Source organism: Zea mays, chromosome 1 (genome assembly GCF_902167145.1).
Source record: "Zea mays cultivar B73 chromosome 1, Zm-B73-REFERENCE-NAM-5.0, whole genome shotgun sequence".
NCBI classification, from domain to species: Eukaryota; Viridiplantae; Streptophyta; class Magnoliopsida; order Poales; family Poaceae; genus Zea; species Zea mays.
Window position 1 is genome coordinate 301,953,770 of NC_050096.1, and position 19,523 is coordinate 301,973,292.

Genomic DNA, 19,523 nt, shown 5'->3' on the forward strand with positions numbered 1-19,523 from the left:
TCTAGACATAAAGAAAGATTCCCTTTTATAAGTGTCTTTAGGATTTGAATTCCTTGCATGACACCTTATTCTTTTAAGAATATGGAATCTTCTTCTATATCTAGATCGTGGCAATAATAAGATGATTAAAGTAAAAACATGCCATTAGAACTTGCAATAATTTAAAGCATGTAGATTGTCATAATATAGAATTGATATAAACACAATCTACCATACGAGAGAAATTTCTTCAAAGAATGATGACATAATTTTAAAACATGCTTAAGTGCTTTCTATTTCTATGTGACTACACAAGACACACGACAATTTAAGATAATTGCACTTAAGAATATAAGTGTTACCATCCTTTGATTTTCCTCCATGTTGTAGGCTTTGATATTCCGCACATGATGATTCTTTATTTCCTACAACATTAATATCTTCCCGAGATGATATGAGTTTTGAATACAATAAATTGAAGTAACCTTGGGTCAATCTTGAATATGTAGATCATTTGAAGATTGATAGCTTGAGTTGTTAAGAATTGAATTAACTCCCTCAAGCACCCCAAGGCTTCATATCATCTCCTTCTCCTACAAAGCTTGTCAAACACATTTTGGTACCCATCGCTTGATGGGTCCGTTAAGGTTAGTCGACAAAGATCTAGGAACCCAAAAGTCCTTTGTTTTAGAACTAGGTAAACTCATTACCTTTCTAACACAAGTTGCAATTTTGGGTTGCCTAGTTACATGAAAATCAATTGACAAGTTAGGAGTGAGATTTTTACCAATGGGACAATCTTTGCATTGATGTCCCTTTCTTCGGCATGTGTAGCATAGGCGTTTTTCAGGTTTTGAAGTTTTCTTCTTTCCTTGCTTGTTCCCTGCTACATGGTTAGTAAAAACTTTCTTTTCTAACCCTATGCCTTTTTGTTTTAAATGGGGACAAGATCTAAGCAAGTGTCCCTTCTTAGAGCATTTAAAACAAAGTCTATCATCCTTGTTAATAATCAAGCCATTTTTGATGTAGGGACATGACCTAATCAAGTGCCCCTCTTTAAAGCATTCACTACACCTTTTAATGTGACGTGTGGCTTGATCATTACCTTGGATGTTACCTTTTGTGGAGGCGTGGTTGAGGCTTTTGGAGGAGGTGTTGAATTCCATCTTTTGTTTCCTCCTCATGGCAATCCTCAAATCCTTGACATTTTCTTCAAGGGATGTAGTGCATGCCACGGTTGTTCCCGTCTCAAGCTTCTTCACCATGTGATCACGGTTATCTTGAGAAGGTTGGGCAATGCATTTCCCTTTAAGTTGTGTCAAGCTCTTCTTTAGCCTCTCATTTTCTTCTTTGAGCTTTTGATATGAATCATCATTTGTTCCTGTAGATTCTAGCTCAAAAGAAGATTTGCTTGTTGACGAACAACAAGCATTAGCACATGGTAATATAGTATCAATTTGAATACATGTGCATGAGTGAGGTTGTTGGGATTTTAAATTTTCTATCACAACCTCATGAGCAATGTTTAATATGATATGATCATCTATAAGATTTTCATGAGAACATAGAAGCATATCATATTTATTTTGAAAAGCTAGATTTTCAACTTTTAGCTTTTCTATTTGGTCCTTAAGCAAGGTATTCCTATTTACTAATTGAGCGATACAATGTAAAGCGTTATCTTGCTCAATTGAAATAGTTTCATACCTTTGGACCAAATCAACATGAGAGCACTTTAGCTCCTCAAGTTCTTTAGTCAACTCGTCAAAGTGTTGCATCTTTATGGAGAGAATATCTTCTAGCCTTTGACGAGCTTCGCTTTGTTCTCTCGCTCTTTCTAGAAGTTTGAGCATGACCGCCTTATCTTCTTGGCTTAGGCGAGCGTAGAGATGCACAAAGCTTCTTTCTTCCTCCTCATCCTCGTTTGTGCTTCCGCTATCATTTTCATTAGCTACACAACACATGTGGGAATCGAAATGGGAAGACAAACCTTTTGGAGAGGTGGATTCATCATTTGGTCTCCATCGTTTATTTTCTTCTTCTCCCTTGCAAGGGTTAGTATCACAAATACCAAAGGAAGTAGAAGCACAAAATGAACTATCATTTTTGGACTTATTAGACTTGCTTTTAATTCTAGTCCAAATATCATGCGCATCGGGAATATGTTCATAATGATTCATTATGAGGGCATGATAATCTTCCTTGCTAAGAGAATTAACCAAGATGTCAAAAGCTAGATAGTTTAAGCGAATACATCTTTGGTCTTCATCGGAAACATTTTCCCTATCATAGTTAGGAGGGATAATACTCTTGTCTAAAATTTGTTCTAATTGTGGATCTACGGTTCTAAAGGCATTTATAACTCTAGTAGACCATGAATCATAATTAGAACAATCGGAAAGTAATATTTCAAGAGTTACCTCCGTGTTTTCCTTGGAAGATGTCTTCTTGTTCTTTTGGGATCTTTTACGAGCCATCACTTCGAGTTGTTAGACTCAAGATGAAGTGCCTAGCTCTGATACCAATTGAAAGTCGCCTAGAGGGGGGGGGTGAATAGGCGGAACCTGAAAATTAAAACTTTATCCCCCAACTAGATCCCTTGATTAGTGGTTAGAACAAGATATACAAATATCGGAGAATAGAAACTAAGTTCTTGCTTGAAAGGAGTATTGCTAAATAATGCGGGAGAGATAAATCAATACAACTAATAAGTTATAGAATAACAAAGCAAGAACCCTTAGATGAGAAGAGCACTAGAACAAGTTCTTTCTTGCACCGTGTTGCTGCACAAAATGGAAATTTAACTTGAAGCAATACCAAATGAAATTAGCAAATAATGGTGTAAGAAAACTTAGAGCAAGGGAAAGCAAACAAATCACAAGCAATAAACACAATGGACACGGGTGATTTGTTTTACCGAGGTTCGGCCCTCGAAGGCCTAGTCCCCGTTGAGGAGTCCACTTAAGGACGGGTCTTTTTCAACCCTTTCCCTCTCTCCCCCGATCACACAAGGATCGGTGAGCTCTTCTTCTTTTCAAGGATCACTCTCGATCCCACAAGGACCACCACAATCTTTGGTGTCTCTTGCTAGCTTTTACAAGCCTCCAAAACTTTGGAGGAAGTTCAATGGGAGTCAAAACTCCACGCGCAAATGAACACAAAGATGAAGCACACACTATCTCTCGATGAATCTCACAAGGCACTAGTGCTAAACTCAAATGAGGAGCTCTCTTTTGCTTGCTCTCTCTTTTGTGGCACTTGTGTTGGTTGTAGTGGTCTAAATCTTGTGTATAGGATGGATCAATGAATATATGTGGTTGGGAGGGCTTGAGTATGTCAACTAGATGACTTGGAATGTTGCTTGGACTCCCACTTCTTGAAGTGGCCGGTTGGGGTGGTATTTATAGCCCTCAACCACCCATATAGCCGTTGGGGCGCATCTGCCAGAAATTGCACTGGCGGACGGTCCGCGGCTAGGGCCCGGACGGTCCGCGACCTTCCAACGGTCGATTCTGACATCTTCAACGAATACTTCTGACAGATCAACGGCTAGATCAACGGCTATCTGCCTCGGTGACACCACGCGGACGGTCCGCCCTTGGTCCCGGACGGTCCGCGCCAGCTCTATAATTCCTTTTGCTCAACTTGTCACCTTCGGGCTGAACCAGGTCTTCACATGCGGACTGTCCGCGAATTATAGCCGGACGGTCCGCACGTTGTAGCTGGACGGTCCGCGGTTTAGTCGGACTGTCCCTGATTTGTAGTTCCTGGTCGAAGTCAACTCGGTGTCGCGGACGGTCCGCCGCAAGGGCCCGGACGGTCCGCGAGTGGTCTCAGACGGTGCTTGCTCTTCCATCGGACGGTCCGCAGCACAGACTTGGATTTTTGCATTGGTTCTGGCCGAGTGACATCCTCGTGTCGCGGACGGTCCGCCGCAAGGGCCCGGACGGTCCGCGCTTGGCCTGTTTTTCCAAAAAACTTCTCCTGTCCGGAATAATCTACGGTATTCCGGACAGTCGAATTAGTATAGTTGTAGATGAACCTTTGGCACCTGTAGAGCATATAATCTAGAGCAAACTAGTTAGTTCAATTATTTGTGTTGGGCAATTCAACCACCAAAATCATTTAGGAAAAGGTTTGAGCCTATTTCCCTTTCAGTATCCTCAATACCTTTGCAACATCAACAGGCCTCAGAGTAAATTACAACAAATCAAGCATCTACCCAATTAATGTTAATTCCAAAAAAAATGGAAATTCTTTCAAGAACGTTCAATTGCCAGATTGGATCGATGCCTTTCACCTACCTTGGTCTACCTCTGGGGGCTTCAAAATCAAGATTGTAGCACTTTCTACCTCTTGTACACAGAATTCAAAGGAGATTAGCCTGCTCTTCAAAGTTCTTATCCCAAACCGAACGAGTGGAGCTTGTAAACTTAGTTTTTACAGCGTTGCCAACTTTCTTTATGTGTACGCTCAAGATTCCAGCAACCATTATCAAAAAGATCGACATTTATAGAAAGCATTGCCTTTGGAGGGGGGATGACATAAACACAAAAAGGCCCTCTAGTTGCTTGGTCCATGATTACCAAGTCGAAACTCAATGGAGGATTAGGGGTCCTTAAGTTGGAAACCCAGAACGAAGCCCTTCTTCTGAAATACCTTCACAAGTTTTACAACAATCATGATCTGCCTTGGGTTAGTCTCATTTGGAATAACTACTATATGACTGGTAGGATACCTGATCAGAGAAGAATAGGATCTTTTTGGTGGAAAAGCCTGTTGAATCTTTTGGATAATTATAAGGGCTTAGCTTCTCCAATAATCGGAAATGGGAGTACCATTCTCTTCTGGGATGACCTATGGAATAATGGAATACCTAAACAACAATACCCAGAATTATTCTCCTTTGCAAACGACACAAAACTCTCTATTGTGAAGGTCAAACAAAAAGAGCACCTATTCCAAATATTCCAATTAGCCCTCTCAGAACAAGCCTATGAGCAATATTTGGACCTCAATGAAATTTGGGACATAATTATCATAAATAACACAAATGATAGATGGACTTATATCTGGGGATCAGATACATACTCAACACAGAAGACCTACAGGCAACTAATTGGACACTCCAATGTTCATATTGTTTATAAGTGGCTCTAGAAAAACAAATGCCAACCAAAGCATAAAGTCTTATTTTGGTTGTGGCTCAAAAACAGACTCAACACAAGGAATATGTTGCGAAGAAAAAATATGGCACTAGAATCATATACATGTGAAAACTGCATTTGACAAAAGGAGGAAACTGTCTACCATCTATTTCTCAGGTGTAACTTTGCAAAAGCATGTTGGAACTCCATTGGCATTAATCCTCCCAGAATTGCCCAGCCAGAAGAAGCGTCTGCTAATCTCAAGCAGCAGCTTAACGTTCCTTTCTCCATGGAAATAATCATCCTAATGACATGAAGCATCTGGAAATGCCGGAATGAATGGATCTTTGAAAATCAAGACCCAACAGTTCAGCATTGCAAAAATGAGTTCAGAAAGGAACTACTTCTGGTTATTCACAGAGCAAGAGGAAAATATGATAATTCAATTCCAGACTGGCTTCATCAGAGTTTAGTTCTTTTAGTGCCTTCAATCCTTTACTCCCCTCTAGCATCCGATTCACTTGTACCTAGCTACAGATTTCGACTCTCCACTCTTTTATAATTAACCATTTAATACAAAATTTACAGTAGGGGCTTCCCCCTCCTGGACTTTCAAAAAAAACATCTCTAATCAAGTACATCTTTCCACCGGGTGAAAGGTTGATGGTGTGGCATTTGCTGTTGCAAATGGAAAATGGTTTAAATCAATTTGCAATTTGCATTGCCACACTTTCAGACATAGCGCACTCTTGAAGGTTGGCCTTAATCTAGAATTCTCAAAACGAGACTATGGAAGATTGAGATCATGTGATATGATCATATTTACTTATGTAAACAGTTTTATACTTGACTAGAGATCTTGGCATTATATTTCTTTTGCTTTCAATAATTTGTTTAATTGTGGATACTTACATTCAACTTTACCTTCCAATGACCTTTGCTACCAACATTGCACCCACTTCAATTGTAGCATTATATTGTGGATAAGTCACATGGTACCTCATACTTATGGTACTACCCTTAAGTTGCTTTGCATGATTGTTGAAGGATGCTTATGGCTATTTCCATCATTGCAACCAGAAATGGTGGCCTACATTTGGATATACGAGACAAACATGACCATCGTCTTGCTACCTTGATTATGCAAGTGTGGGTGCACAAAGGAGTGTGACAAGCTGCTCTTGAGGAATATTTTCTTTTTGTATTGTGTATGTAAACTATTTTTTTGTCAAGTACTTTTGAGTTGTTATTATAATTTTGTACGACTTGTGACCATTTATTCCTTGAAATTATGATGGTGTGGTGTGCTCACTACATTCTAAGGACTGACGATGATGATTATCTTGAACAAGATCGATTGGATAGCGGATAGTCCGACTTAGGAAAATTAACTTGAGCAATTACTTGCACCAATGTATGCAATAAGAACATCGATTATGCATTAGCTAGCCGATGGTGTTAGTGCAATGGTTTGCAAAGGATATGGATTGACCAGTGACCACACAGATAACCAGATTGCTAGAAGTCTGTTGTTTTGCTCATAATTAAATGTATGTAACATTTGTTAGGTTGAGCAATATTTATTATTTAAGGCTATATGCACACATCTTACTTCTTAAGTGAAGTTTTTAGATCGTCAACACAGCTTTTGTCCTAATTCTTCCCACATTTGATAGAAAATATTTAAAATAATTTTCATTCTTCTTTCAAAAGTATCACTTTAACAAAAACTTATAAATCTTAACCTCACATTAGTCTTCTATAATGTTATTTGAAATAAGAAAACACAGTTCTTGTGATATAATATAGCAATCTTATAAACTTCTCACTTTTACAATGAGTTTAAGATAAAATGTTTTATGCACAAAAGGTATGACATTACCACGTGATAATGATAAATAGGGTGTATGTTTTGAATATGGTTACAAAAGACTGAGAAATTATTATGATATTCTGGTTAGAACCAGTACGGTGCACATGGCTGGTTGTGATATGTATAGAAGTCAACTGAGCAGCGAACTACATAGACATTCCTCGTCAATGAAAAGAAAATATATGATTGCTTAAAAAGCACAACTAGAATGTCAAATGGTTAAGAACAAAACATGAACATCACAATATTGGATGTTTTTTCATGCTTTTCTTGATTGTCCGCCTTAAACTGCCAGTTTCTAATGTAAATTAACATGCTATGATAGCTAAAGTTGTCCATTTATTAACTTTATTACAGTTGAGTTTTTATTCGGCCTAAGAAAGCCTGTTTTCTAGGACAATCCATAATTATACAGAGAACTTAAACATACATTTCCTTCATTAGACTAGACTACTCTTCAAGAAATGTCGATTCAGCAAGGTCAATGGCACGAGCAACACCTGCAGCCTTGTTTATACACTCTTGGTGCTCGTCATCCGGTTTGCTATCAGCAACTATGCCAGCTCCGGCCTGGAGGTGAGCCACCCACTCCTGCCGGGACTTACTGTCTGTGTACGAGTACATGGTATCAAACCTAGATGCGGTGGGGAAGACAATAGTGCGAAGAGCGAGTGCAATGTCCATGTCGCCGCGGAAGGAAATCCCTCCAAAACCACCACTATACGGCCCACGCATACTCACTTCTAGCTGATCAATCAACTCCATTGCTCTCACCTGGTTGGGTTCACAAAACGACATGAGAAATCAGACTCAAGACGGCTTCAGGGAAAAGAAAAAAAATGTTTGCCAACAACATCATTTGAAGCGAAGACACCACTTAGTCAAAGGTCATGCAATGAAAACAATACTAATGATATATCCTAAATTGTTATAAGTTTATAAATGTTTACTAAAACCCATAAATATACAATAAGTTTATCACCAGTTTAGTCATGATAGGGAGGTTCACATTAATGATGTGTGTGCCAGCTAAGGCACGGATGGAGTAAATTACCACTCGCAACGAAGTATGGAATGGGTAAAATTTTATACCTGCGAGTACCAGTTTGCAGACCTTTTTTTTCTCGGAAGTGGGAGGACTACGCATCATTATATTAAGAAGAAAAATAGGCCTTAGAAGACAAAAACAGTACAAAAAATGGCCTCCTTACGGCGGCCAAACACAGGCATACACATTGAATATGATACCTATGATTATCTGCATATGCGAGTTGGTTTATCACTAGAATAATATAACCCCTTACATTTCAAGCACCAATGGGTAAAGCAATATACCCGCACCCATATCCACTGGTAGAATTTTATATCTAGACTCGCATCCGTGGATGGAATTTTGTACATATATCTGCGGGAAGGTTTGCCATCCCTAGTTGACATATACTATGTTTCATATCATGTTAACAACAACTTTTATATGTTTTATAGTTTGCATGTATTTAGCTAGTACCGCTGTATTTAATGGTGCTTTACTTCTTTCTACAGATTGTGTATGTTGATATTATGTTTTTCTCACCTTCTATCATATTGTATTCCAGCTGTTGTACCAAATCCATGTTTTTTCTATAAAAGCAGGACCCCTTTTCTAGAAAGTAAAGTTTTGTTTTAACAGGGTGTGGTTCAACTAATGTGTTTATAGTGATCCGATGTCACAACAACATTGAGGGATACAATCATGTTTGTTTGTTCCTTAGTTATACATGACTATTACTACATGTTCAACAAGTTACCTTTGGAGCGCCACTAACGGTTCCAACTGGCAATGCGGCTCGTAGCGCATCCCAACACGTAAGATCATCGCGTAGCTCTCCAGTTACCTACATAAATTTTAAAATAGGCATGTTTCTTATAAATAATTCTTGATAATACAAATCAAAGAAAGAGTTAATGCTACGCTTGTATTATATGATAAAGATGATAATTGTTTAACGAATACATCCATGAAAATTGTGATAGCGATGAATTTTGTTATTATTTTAAAAGAAGACTCACTGTTGAGCTGATGTGCATGACATGAGAATATCGTTCGATATTCATCAATTTCTCTACCTTTACTGAACCTGGTTTGGACACCTGTAAATACGACAAGTTCATTGTAGATGAAACAAGATAGATGTGTAATAACTAATAAAACACCAAACTAACTTTTTTCTGAACCATAGTACGACAAGCATATATAAAGGTTTGTCTTGTCTAAACCGTAACCGAATCAAGTCCTTCTCGTTGATATTGCATGTATTTCATTATTATCCACTAATAAAAATGTAGAATAAATGATGTGTCCGATGGAAAATTTATCTATTTTTTGTTATAGAGAGTTTCTCAAATTTGCTTAAACATAAAACTGAAAATATAGTCGTCCATAAAACTGGTAAAAGTTCGATTCATGGCAAGTGACAACCATCTAAACATTCCACAAAGTATTTCTACTCGAAAGAGTTACATTCCTATCCAGATTCTTAAGATGTTTACCATGCTCAAAATATTTAGATTTAGAACCGACTTTACTAACTTTAAGCCATGACCACTCTAGTATCTTGTCATCCAGAAGCTTCTCAATATTACGGATATAGAAGATAATGAAGAAATATAAATGGCACAAATTCTAAAATGAATTGGAAAGAAAGCATGCTAAAAAAACAAGAAATAAAAAATGAACCTTCCCAACATCATTTCGGCCAAGATCTACTAGCATAATATGTTCAGCACACTGCTTTTCATCACTCAAAAGCAATTGTTCTAAAGTTTTGTCTTCTGCTTTTGTTTTGCCTCTTCTTATGGTTCCAGCAAGCGGACGATTGATTATTGTCCTCTGAAAAAATATAATTATAGAAAAGAAAGTTCATTATGATCACTTCACCATAATATTTTTTATAATATTTAAGATAGTGCAATAACCACTAAGGTTAATTTATGATAATCTAAGCATATGGAAAGGTAATATAATTTAAACTGCATTGGTTCTAATAACATTGCTAAATATTCAATGTTGAGGGTTATGGATTCCCAGTTAATTTTATCACGTCAATCTCAACTACGTTTTCATTCACTATTTGAAAAATCACAAAGTATGTTGCTATGTCACATGTGCTACAATGTCGCTATAGATATACAATAATTTCTAAAGAATAAGGGTAAAACTATAACTTGGAGATATGTTTAATATTTCACTATACCTTTTGTACCCGGGTAAGAATTTCAGGACTCGATGCCACGAGAATACAACCTCGTGCCTAAGAGTTGTCATAAGAGATGAATCACATGCATATCAATTAGTATATGTTGGTCAACATGTTATACAAAACTATATATTTTACATGTATTATAGTCACCTGTAGATAGGCCATATATGGACTAGGATTTACGATGCGCAATGCACGATAGATTTCAAAGGGGTCGGCGAATGTCCGTCTCTCAAAACGCTGGCTTAAAACAACTTGGAAAATGTCACCGGCCAAGATGTGTTCTTTAGCTTGGACAACGATATTTTTATATTCTTCGCTTGACATCGTTGATTTTTGCATTACTGGGCCAAAGTTTTCAACATTGAGTTTTATAGAACCAGAAGAAAGTGTTGGGCTACAAGAATGATTAATAGCTGATTAGTAAAATGAGCACTAGTGAAAGAAACAATGCTTGTGGAAAATGATGAGTTATCCAAGTCTTAGAACTCACACATTGAGGCAATGTAATCTTGATAACAAAGCTTCAAGCCGATTTCTTCCATCTTCATATGCTTCATCAACAGAACGATAGCAGTCTGTCCTCACCCAATGAATAACATGTGTTTTCTATTGCAAATAAAGATTAGACAGGTAAGCAACAAGATCTCTATTCCCATAGTTTGATACGTATGTTGTTGTTTTTTATATGGAACAAAAGTACTGAGAAAACAAATACATTTTGAAAAAGACATTGTTCCTATATGGTGTGCTTTTACCTAATTATAATCTTAAAAATATTAAAAAATCATAGAGTGGTTTGAAAGTTTTGTGATAATTAAGGGAGTGATAATATACCAAAAACCAACCACAATATGTGGTTGTGGATAATTTATAAAAAGTGCAAAAAAAAATCACGACGGGGAACAGAGCGGGAAACATTTGACGACATAACCCTAATCATATCCAATGATATACCATGTAAATAGAACTTGTATGAAAACATACAAAGAAATCTTAATTTTGTTAATTTATTATAGAGAGCAGATCAATCTTGCATAATGGCATAATACTAATAAACGTTGGGATGAAAAATGTGCATAACTATTATGTAGCATGCACTCTTATATAAGTTTGAGTAGCTTCATAAGGAAGAAAGTAACATCTATAATATGAGTATATTAACCACATATAAGATTACATACATCTATTCCAAATTATAATTTGTTTTGTTTTTTCTCGGTCAAACTTTTAAAACTTTAACCACGTTTATACAAAAATGGTTCAATATCTACAACATCAAACTAGTTTCATTAGATTGTCTATAAAATATGTTTTATAGTACTGTATTTACAACTGTAGATGCTAATATATATTTTTCTGAGACTTAGTCGATTAATCCAAGTAACAATAATTAAAACGGGGGGAGTGTAACATCATTTGATTTATAAGCATGCACTCTTATGGTATCTTGAGTAGCTTCTTAAGGAAGAAAGCAACATCAATAATCTGAGTATGCTAACCATGTATAAATTACAAACTAGAGCATTATCTAATCAACTGAAACATATAAAAGGACGGTGTATATGGTGCATACCTTTTCAACATGATCAAACACAATGACGTCACTATAGAGGCCTAAATGAATGTCAGGAAGGTTCCTATCGTCATGTGGTGCCTTACTGAAAGGAAGCTTCTTTGTTTCAACATAACGCACTGTATCATATGAGAAGAATCCAACCCATCCTCCTACAAAATATCATACAAATATTGTGACTGTAATTGATACATAACAAAGAACTATCCCCATGTCCTCCATAAGGAGCATTCTAGATATCAAAGAGAAATAATATTAGTATATCACCAAACAACATTCTAGCTACTGAAGGAGTCAAAATTTACAAATTTAGATCAACAGTTATTCAAATTACCTACAAGATTAGGATATGAAACTTGTATCAATAGACTTATACCCAAAGTGTCCTCTAATTTTAGATTGATTTATTAGCAAATAACAACATGCAGTGAGAAAAAAATAACGGCCGGAGTCTATTTTGTTAGACTTTTTCCTCATTAAAATACTACTATCATTTTGAGATGGAGGGGGTACCAGCAACATGTGCATGGAGAGAGAACATGACAAGTATGGAATCATGTGCTGCTGTAGAAAGTATAGACCCATACCATGAGTAGAAATGGCATTGTTTCACCCTCACCCCAAGTATGTAAAGCAAGAGGCAGCAGAGGATGTTTTTACCTCAAGCAATTCCACAGATCTATGGCAAGTGACACTATGACAACAATTTAAGATGCTTCGCATTCTAAAACAAGGTACCAGGAAGAGGGCGGGGGCAAAACTGTACCACAAAATGCATCAGGGAGGCTGTCAGCAATCTGCGGGTTCCACTGCTCCATGATTGTCCTGGGGATCCTCATGGGATCAGGCACGAAGTGCTCCCTCCTCGACTTCATCTCATGGTCCATGACCGTCACATGGTTAGCCTTGGCCACGACCTCCATAGAAGGCTGCGCCCCGACCACGCTGTACCTCCCCTGCAAATCACATGCTCGGTGAAATGCCTGGAGCATCAGACCATAGGACGACAGTCAGGCGGGTGTCACGGGTGGCGAATCCACTACTCACCACATTGGTGCCCTCGGACCCCTGCTCGACAGACTCGAAGAGAAAGCTGGGCGCATCGCGTTCGTCCTCCTTAACGAGACAGCGGTACGCTAGCACGGGCGTGAGGTGATCGGAGAAGATGCACCTCGTGAGCGGCAGCAGGTTGCGGCCCTCCGCCGCCGCCGTCCGGAACCTGGACTCCTCCTCCCTCACCGCTGCGCGCGCGCACACGAGAAACGAGACCGTACCTCGACGGCATTAATAGTTAACCAAAACTGCAGCACGCCCGGTCCCAATCCGGCGGAACAGACACGGCCTCGGATCGAGGCACAGGCACTCACCGACGGCGTCGAGCTGGTGGAACGTGGCGGTGGTGGCGCGGCAGGTGACGCCGGCGGCCCCCCGGCGGCGGAGGCTCAGCGGGCGCGAGGACGGCGCGAGGCGCAGCGAGAGCGCGAGGCTGGCGGTGGCCATGGACTGCGGCCTGCGGGCGGGATGACACGAACACGAGTGCGCGGTGAGGAGGGTTGTTGAGGGGGACGAGCGGGAATGGATATAGATAGGGGCGGGGCGGGGCGGGGCGCGAGGGAGGAGCACGCGGGCGGCGGGCGCGGGCGAGTGGAGTGGAGTGGAGTGGAGTCGGGGAGGGCGAGGCGCGACACGTCGCGGCCAGGCCTGGCATTCAGGCGTGGGCCCCCTCGTGCTCCGCCAAAGAATGCTGTGTTGTGCTGCTCTGCCCACGAGGTTTGAAACTGCTCGCATCGCATGCTTGTGCCAAGGTCTACAGCTATATGTTGTCACATCCTTCTCTGCCATATAATGACATCTTTGGCATGACGAGCAGCAAACGGCGTGTGTTTCGCGAGAAAGAAGACGATCGATCACGTGTGCAAGTGCGCCACGCTAGACAACAGAAACGGTTCGGCATGCACACGTGAGCTGGCACGAACGTACTTGGACGGACGACAGGGAAACCGTGCACGTTATCAACGAGTCGAGTGGAGTTGGCCGCGGGATATTCTTGTTTTATTCCTGGGACCACCTAACAGAGGCTCACCACGGCCCCACTGCTTTGTTTTATCCTACTAGGTTGTCCAGGCCGACCACCGGGGGTGCTAGGCTATTCGGAGGATAACTTACACGCTGGGCCCATAGCGCCACGCCCAACGGAAAACGGGCCAGCCCATAGTATCAGCAGCAGTCCAGCAGAATCCAACCAGCGACCCCCTATTATTAGAAGATACAAAAAGAGTATCAGCATTTCAGTACAGCTAAGGATAGAAATGGGCCGACTCTGGCCTGGCTTTGGAGGCGGCGGCGGCCTCATGCTCCCCAAGTCAATTTTGGGGTCCCATTTTACAAAAAAAAAGAGTTTTGGCCTCATGCTTATAATCAGTTTTGGTAAATCATAGTTATCAATCTCGTTCATCAATTAAAATCAGCGACAAAGAGTATATATGTTCTATATGACCATATATACCTTTGTATGCGTGATAGACAATGACCTTTTTTAATAGAATCGATAGAGCCCAGCACACCAGTTTAGTTCATGAATTAAAATTTGATACCAGATGTTAAGAAACCCTATAAAAGGTTACGTCGGCTAGTATCAAACATATGCCTGAGTCACTCTACCTTTCTATATAATAAATTTATGCCCTTATAATGATAACGAGAAGAAAATGAGAAAAAAGAATAAAATATTTCTTGTTTACCGATAAGGGGAAAAAATAGTCTTTGACATGTCTTCATTATTGACGGAACATTCAAAAGCCGGATCGACATCAAGAAATGTTTGGTTCCAGCCAACTAAATTTTAGTTTATCACATCAAACGTATATTCGAATAATAATTACAGATATTAAATGCAGTCTAATTATAAAACTAACTATACAAATAAAAACTAAAAGACAAGCCTAATCAAGCCATTATTTAATATTCATAATTATTTTAAATACTTGATGTGACAGTTCGGAACGAAACATCTCCTTACTGGCTAACAAATAACAACCAACCCACCATAAAAGAGCATCCACGCGTAAAGATGCACGGATCGGGAGCAGCTAGCGCGGGGAAGCTTTGCTTGGCTGCCGCACGCACGAGTTCGCAACCAATCCATCGGGACTCAGAAAATGGGATCTGGGTCGGCATATGCTCCAGCTCTACGACGATCCTTCGTACTAGCAATCGTCGTCGCCGGTAACAAACATCTCCAGACACTAGGGATCTGATCGGAAGGGGGAAACTGTAATAAAAAGGATTTAAAAAAACGCTACTGGACCCCTTACACGACTGTACCGAAGTTATTGGTCGCGTACAAAAATATCCCGACAAGAAAGAGCATCGCAATCAGGCGTCTGCGTGTGCCGATGGGTCTGCAGCAACGATCGGGCCCCGCCTCGTGACTGGCCAATCAGGCATCAATGGTCGATCGTCTAAACTGGGGAATCTCACGCCTTCATTTCAAAGGAAGGCCATATAAAAAGCAATTTTCCTAGTACGCCCATTTCCAAATTGTAACAGGATTTAATTTTAGTTTTTATTACATACTATCTCTGAGAAGAATACATACTTTTAATATCAAATTGATTTATAAAACAATCCCTATGTGCACTATAGATAGACCGTACGTAGCAAATAAAAGCATATCCACGTGAAACACGCCGACCAAAAAATTACGAGGAGAAATTCCTCGCATCATCTCACAGCAAGGATCACTCGAGACTACTTTGTCGTTAAATTCCGTAGATGTCATAGTACAAACCAACTCGGCAATCGGTCGTGTGACTGCTCCCAAAAACTAGATCTATCTCAATGTGTGCTACCTCTTTAGTAGAGCAAGATTTTGGAGACACTGCTCTCCCTATCGTCATCATCATGCCGATGTTAGAGGTGGAAGCATCAAAGGGCGCGCGACATCGAGAGCTCTCTCGAGATTGGTTGTTTCTTGTAATTTTAGAGAAAATGAACTTTCTATTATATAGGGGGGACAACCTTTGTGATTACCCATTACCTTTCATTATAGGACTAAACTTCCCATGATTTATTGACTCATACACGAATGGATATTTGAGATTTATTCTATGAATTACTTGGAGGAATGTGGGGGCCAAAGACCAGATAATTTCAACAATCCTCCACCAAATCTCGAAAGCAACACTTAATCGGCTCTCAAGAAGTCCTCAAGTACCGTTTGGCATATCAACTTTATGATGGAGACTGTTTATCTTTCATGAGCTTTTTAGAGAATTTCCACAATTCACAGATCACGACCAACGTCAACCCATACCCTGCAGGACGATATCTCATATATAAGCCCCAAACACATTAAGACAAAAAACATTCTACCTTACAGACCATAGAGTATTACATCTTCACTAGATAGTGTAACATAATGTGTACTCTTGTTACATATACAAGTTTTTTCTAGAGTCCCAACACGTTGGATCTCCTATCATAACGTTTGGTTTGCTACCGTGCGTAATCCAGGTGGGTCTCAAACTCATCTCCTTAATGCATTATCTATCATGTTTCAAGATAAACCTTTCGTAAATGGATCTGCTGGATTTTTAGCCATGTTTACATAATTAGGAACTGTCAATCCAGAGGTCATGCAACATCGATGAGTCTACTGAGATTGATTATTTCTCGTATATTTTGGGGAGAATGTCATCTTATTATATCTAGGAGTATGCTCTCGTGATTACTGAAATGTTTTGGTGGTTAGATGCTCAACACATATTGTTTTGGTTGATATAAGCTAAGTGTCAAGAGATGCAAATGGAAAAAAGCAAGGTATGACTCTAGCTTTAGTAAATTGTTTTTGGTACTAACATTATTCTACTAAGTGCAAAGAACCTTGTCAAATCGAGAAAATCGGATTGGAGAAGTTTGGCTAAGTCCAGCCAAACTTGCACCAGCTCGCGGTGCACCAGACTGTGTCTGGTGCCCAGGCTGGCGCTCCGGTGAACTAGCCGATCTCGGGAAAATCTGAGGGCGTCGCGGCTATAATTCACTGGACTGTCCGGTGAGCCAGCCGCGCCCACGCCAACGGTCGGCCGCGCGATCAGCGGGCGACACGTGGGCTTCGCCAACGGTCACCAGGTCGCACCAGACTGTCCGGTATGCCACGGGGGTCGGTGGCTGCAACAGTCAACTTCGTCAGAAAAGGAAGGAAATCACGCACTATTCACTGTCCGGTGCGCCCATAGACACCAGGCAACTAAAGCTTTCCAAATAGAGTTCAAACGGATCCTAGCTACCTTGGGGCTATAAAAGGGACTCATAGGCGCATGGAGCAGTACACCAAGCACCCATTGAACATTCTAAGACGCCAAGACTTCGCATACACGTATTTGGTTCATCATGATAGTGAATCGAGCACTTCTTTGAGTTGTGACTATGATGTGATGCTTTTGTGTGCTCGTTCTTGTCTTGTGTGCGTGTTGTTGCTACACTCTCGCTCTTGTGTGTTTTGCTATTCCCCCCTTACTCTTGTGCTCATTCGAGATCATTTGTGTAAGGTGTGAGAGACTCCGAAGTGTGGAGATTCCTCACAACGGTATATTATTGAGATAAATAGAATCATGGTATTCAAGTTGATTTTTGGATCACTTGAGAGGGGTTGAGTGCAACCCTCGTCCATTGGGACGCCACAACGTGGAGTAGCCAACTATTCTACTTAATCGAACCACGGGATAAAATCGTTGTGTCAAATGTCTTTCTGAGCAAGTAGATCCAACGGGAGAGTGCAGAGAGTGTTTGCAAAGTTCCACGGGGAATGACAATAGCTCTGTTAATCTGGCCTCTCAAGGGCACTGTACGGTGGTATTTATAGGCACCCGAGTGACCACCGTCCTCTGGTAAGAACGTTTATGCCCTCGGGTACCCGGACTATCCCCAGAATATTCTCGCAAGGGGAGGTTACAGACCGTCATTACAGGAAAGGCTATTACAGACGCAACCCGTAATGTGCTTACCCACGCGGGGCCCGTTACAGTGGGCCAAATCCCACATGGGCCTCCGGACGCGATGAGGACGTGGGACTGAAAGGGAAATGTGCCCTTGGGCCATTTCTAAGTATTTTGGTGACTGAGTGCCAACACAAGTGCTTAAATGTGATTTTATGCTCATGGATGGACAAAGTGCAAATCAAGAGTAAAGGTATGTTTCTAAGCCTTAGTACATTGGTTTTGTGTACTAATATACTTGTCTAAGTGTTAGAAACAGAAAGAAGAAGAAAAGAAAAGAGGTGAAAAAGGCTTGGCTGTGTACAGCCAAGACTCAGCTCAGTCTGGCACACCGGACTGTCCGGTGGTGCACCGGACAGTGTCCGGTGCGCCAGGCTGACTCGGCGTGAAGTGACCGCTCTCGGGAATTCGCCGACGGCGTACGGCTAAAATTCACCGGACTGTCCGGTGTGCACCGGACTGTCCGGTGAGCCAACGGTCGGCCGGGCCAACGGTCGGCCGCGGAATCTGCGCGCGACACGTGGCCGGGCCAACAGTCGGAAGGAGGCACCGGACTGTCCGGTGTGCACCGGACATGTCCGGTGCGCCAACGGCTCCCAGATCTGCAACGGTCGGCAGTGCTATTTTAGGAAGGAAATCGGGCACCGGACAGTGTCCGGTGTGCACCGGACTGTCCGGTGTGCACCGGACTGTCCGGTGCACCCGACGACAGAAGGCAAGATTGGCCTTCCAGATTTGCTCTCAACGGCTCCTAGCTGCCTTGGGGCTATAAAAGGGACCCCTAGGCGCATGGAGGAGACAACCAAGCAACCTTGGAGCATTCTTGATCATCCACACTCAGTCTTTGCGCATTCGTTTGTCATTCTCAGTTATTCGAGCTCCGTTCTAGTGAGAACTTTGAGATAGTCCTTTGAGCTCGATTCTTGGCCGTGTGTGCGCATTTTGCTGTGGATTTGTGTGTGTTGCTTCCCTCCCTTATTCCGTGCTTCGTTGTGAACTTCAAGTGTAAGGGCGAGAGACTCCAAGTTGTGGAGATTCCTCGCAAACGGGAAAAGATTAAAGTAAAGAAGAACACCGTGGTATTCAAGTTGATCATTGGATCACTTGAGAGGAGTTGAGTGCAACTCTCGTCCGTTGGGACGCCACAACGTGGAGTAGGCAAGTTTTGTACTTGGCCGAACCATGGGATAACCACCGTGCCATCTCTGTGATTGATTTCTTGTGGCTATTGTGTTTTGGCTCCTCTCTAGCCACTTGGCAATTATTGTGCTAACGATTAACCAAATTTTTGTGGCTATAAGTTTAAGTTTTACAGGATCACCTATTCACCCCCCCCCTCTAGGTGCTCTCAATTGGTATCGGAGCCGTTCTCTTCAAGAAAGGGACTAACCGCCCGAAGAGATGGATCCTAAGGGCAAGGGGATAGTGATCAACGATAAGGAGAAGGAGTCCTTCGTCAACGAGCCCAAAGATGACAAGCCTACCGACTCCGGCTCGGGCCATAGACGGAAGGAAGGGAAGAAGAAGAAGACGAGGCGCATCAAGGAGATCGTCTACTACGACGACAGCGATGAGTCTACTTCTTCCCAAAAGGACGACGACCACAACGACTACGAGAAAAGGAAACCGGTTAATTCGAACTTTTCTTTTGACTACTCTCGTATTCCGCAAAGTTCAAATTCACATTTGCTCCCCATTCCACTTGGCAAGCCC

At 41.2% G+C, this 19,523-nt stretch overlaps 1 protein-coding gene across 1 annotated transcript; it reads right to left on the reverse strand.

Annotated features, from left to right (window-relative positions):
• Positions 1-7,182: 7,182 nt before the first annotated feature.
• On the reverse strand, positions 7,183-13,678 carry LOC103644282 (anthranilate synthase alpha subunit 1, chloroplastic). Its single transcript, XM_020547035.3, has 11 exons — positions 13,182-13,678; positions 12,862-13,055; positions 12,581-12,770; positions 11,815-11,966; positions 10,732-10,847; positions 10,389-10,635; positions 10,233-10,289; positions 9,716-9,868; positions 9,049-9,129; positions 8,787-8,873; positions 7,183-7,773 (listed from the first exon to the last, which is right to left on the reverse strand). The coding sequence occupies exons 1-11, from the start codon at positions 13,654-13,656 to the stop codon at positions 7,450-7,452; spliced, it is 2,076 nt and encodes a 691-aa protein (XP_020402624.2). The 5' UTR covers positions 13,657-13,678; the 3' UTR covers positions 7,183-7,449.
• Positions 13,679-19,523: the final 5,845 nt, after the last annotated feature.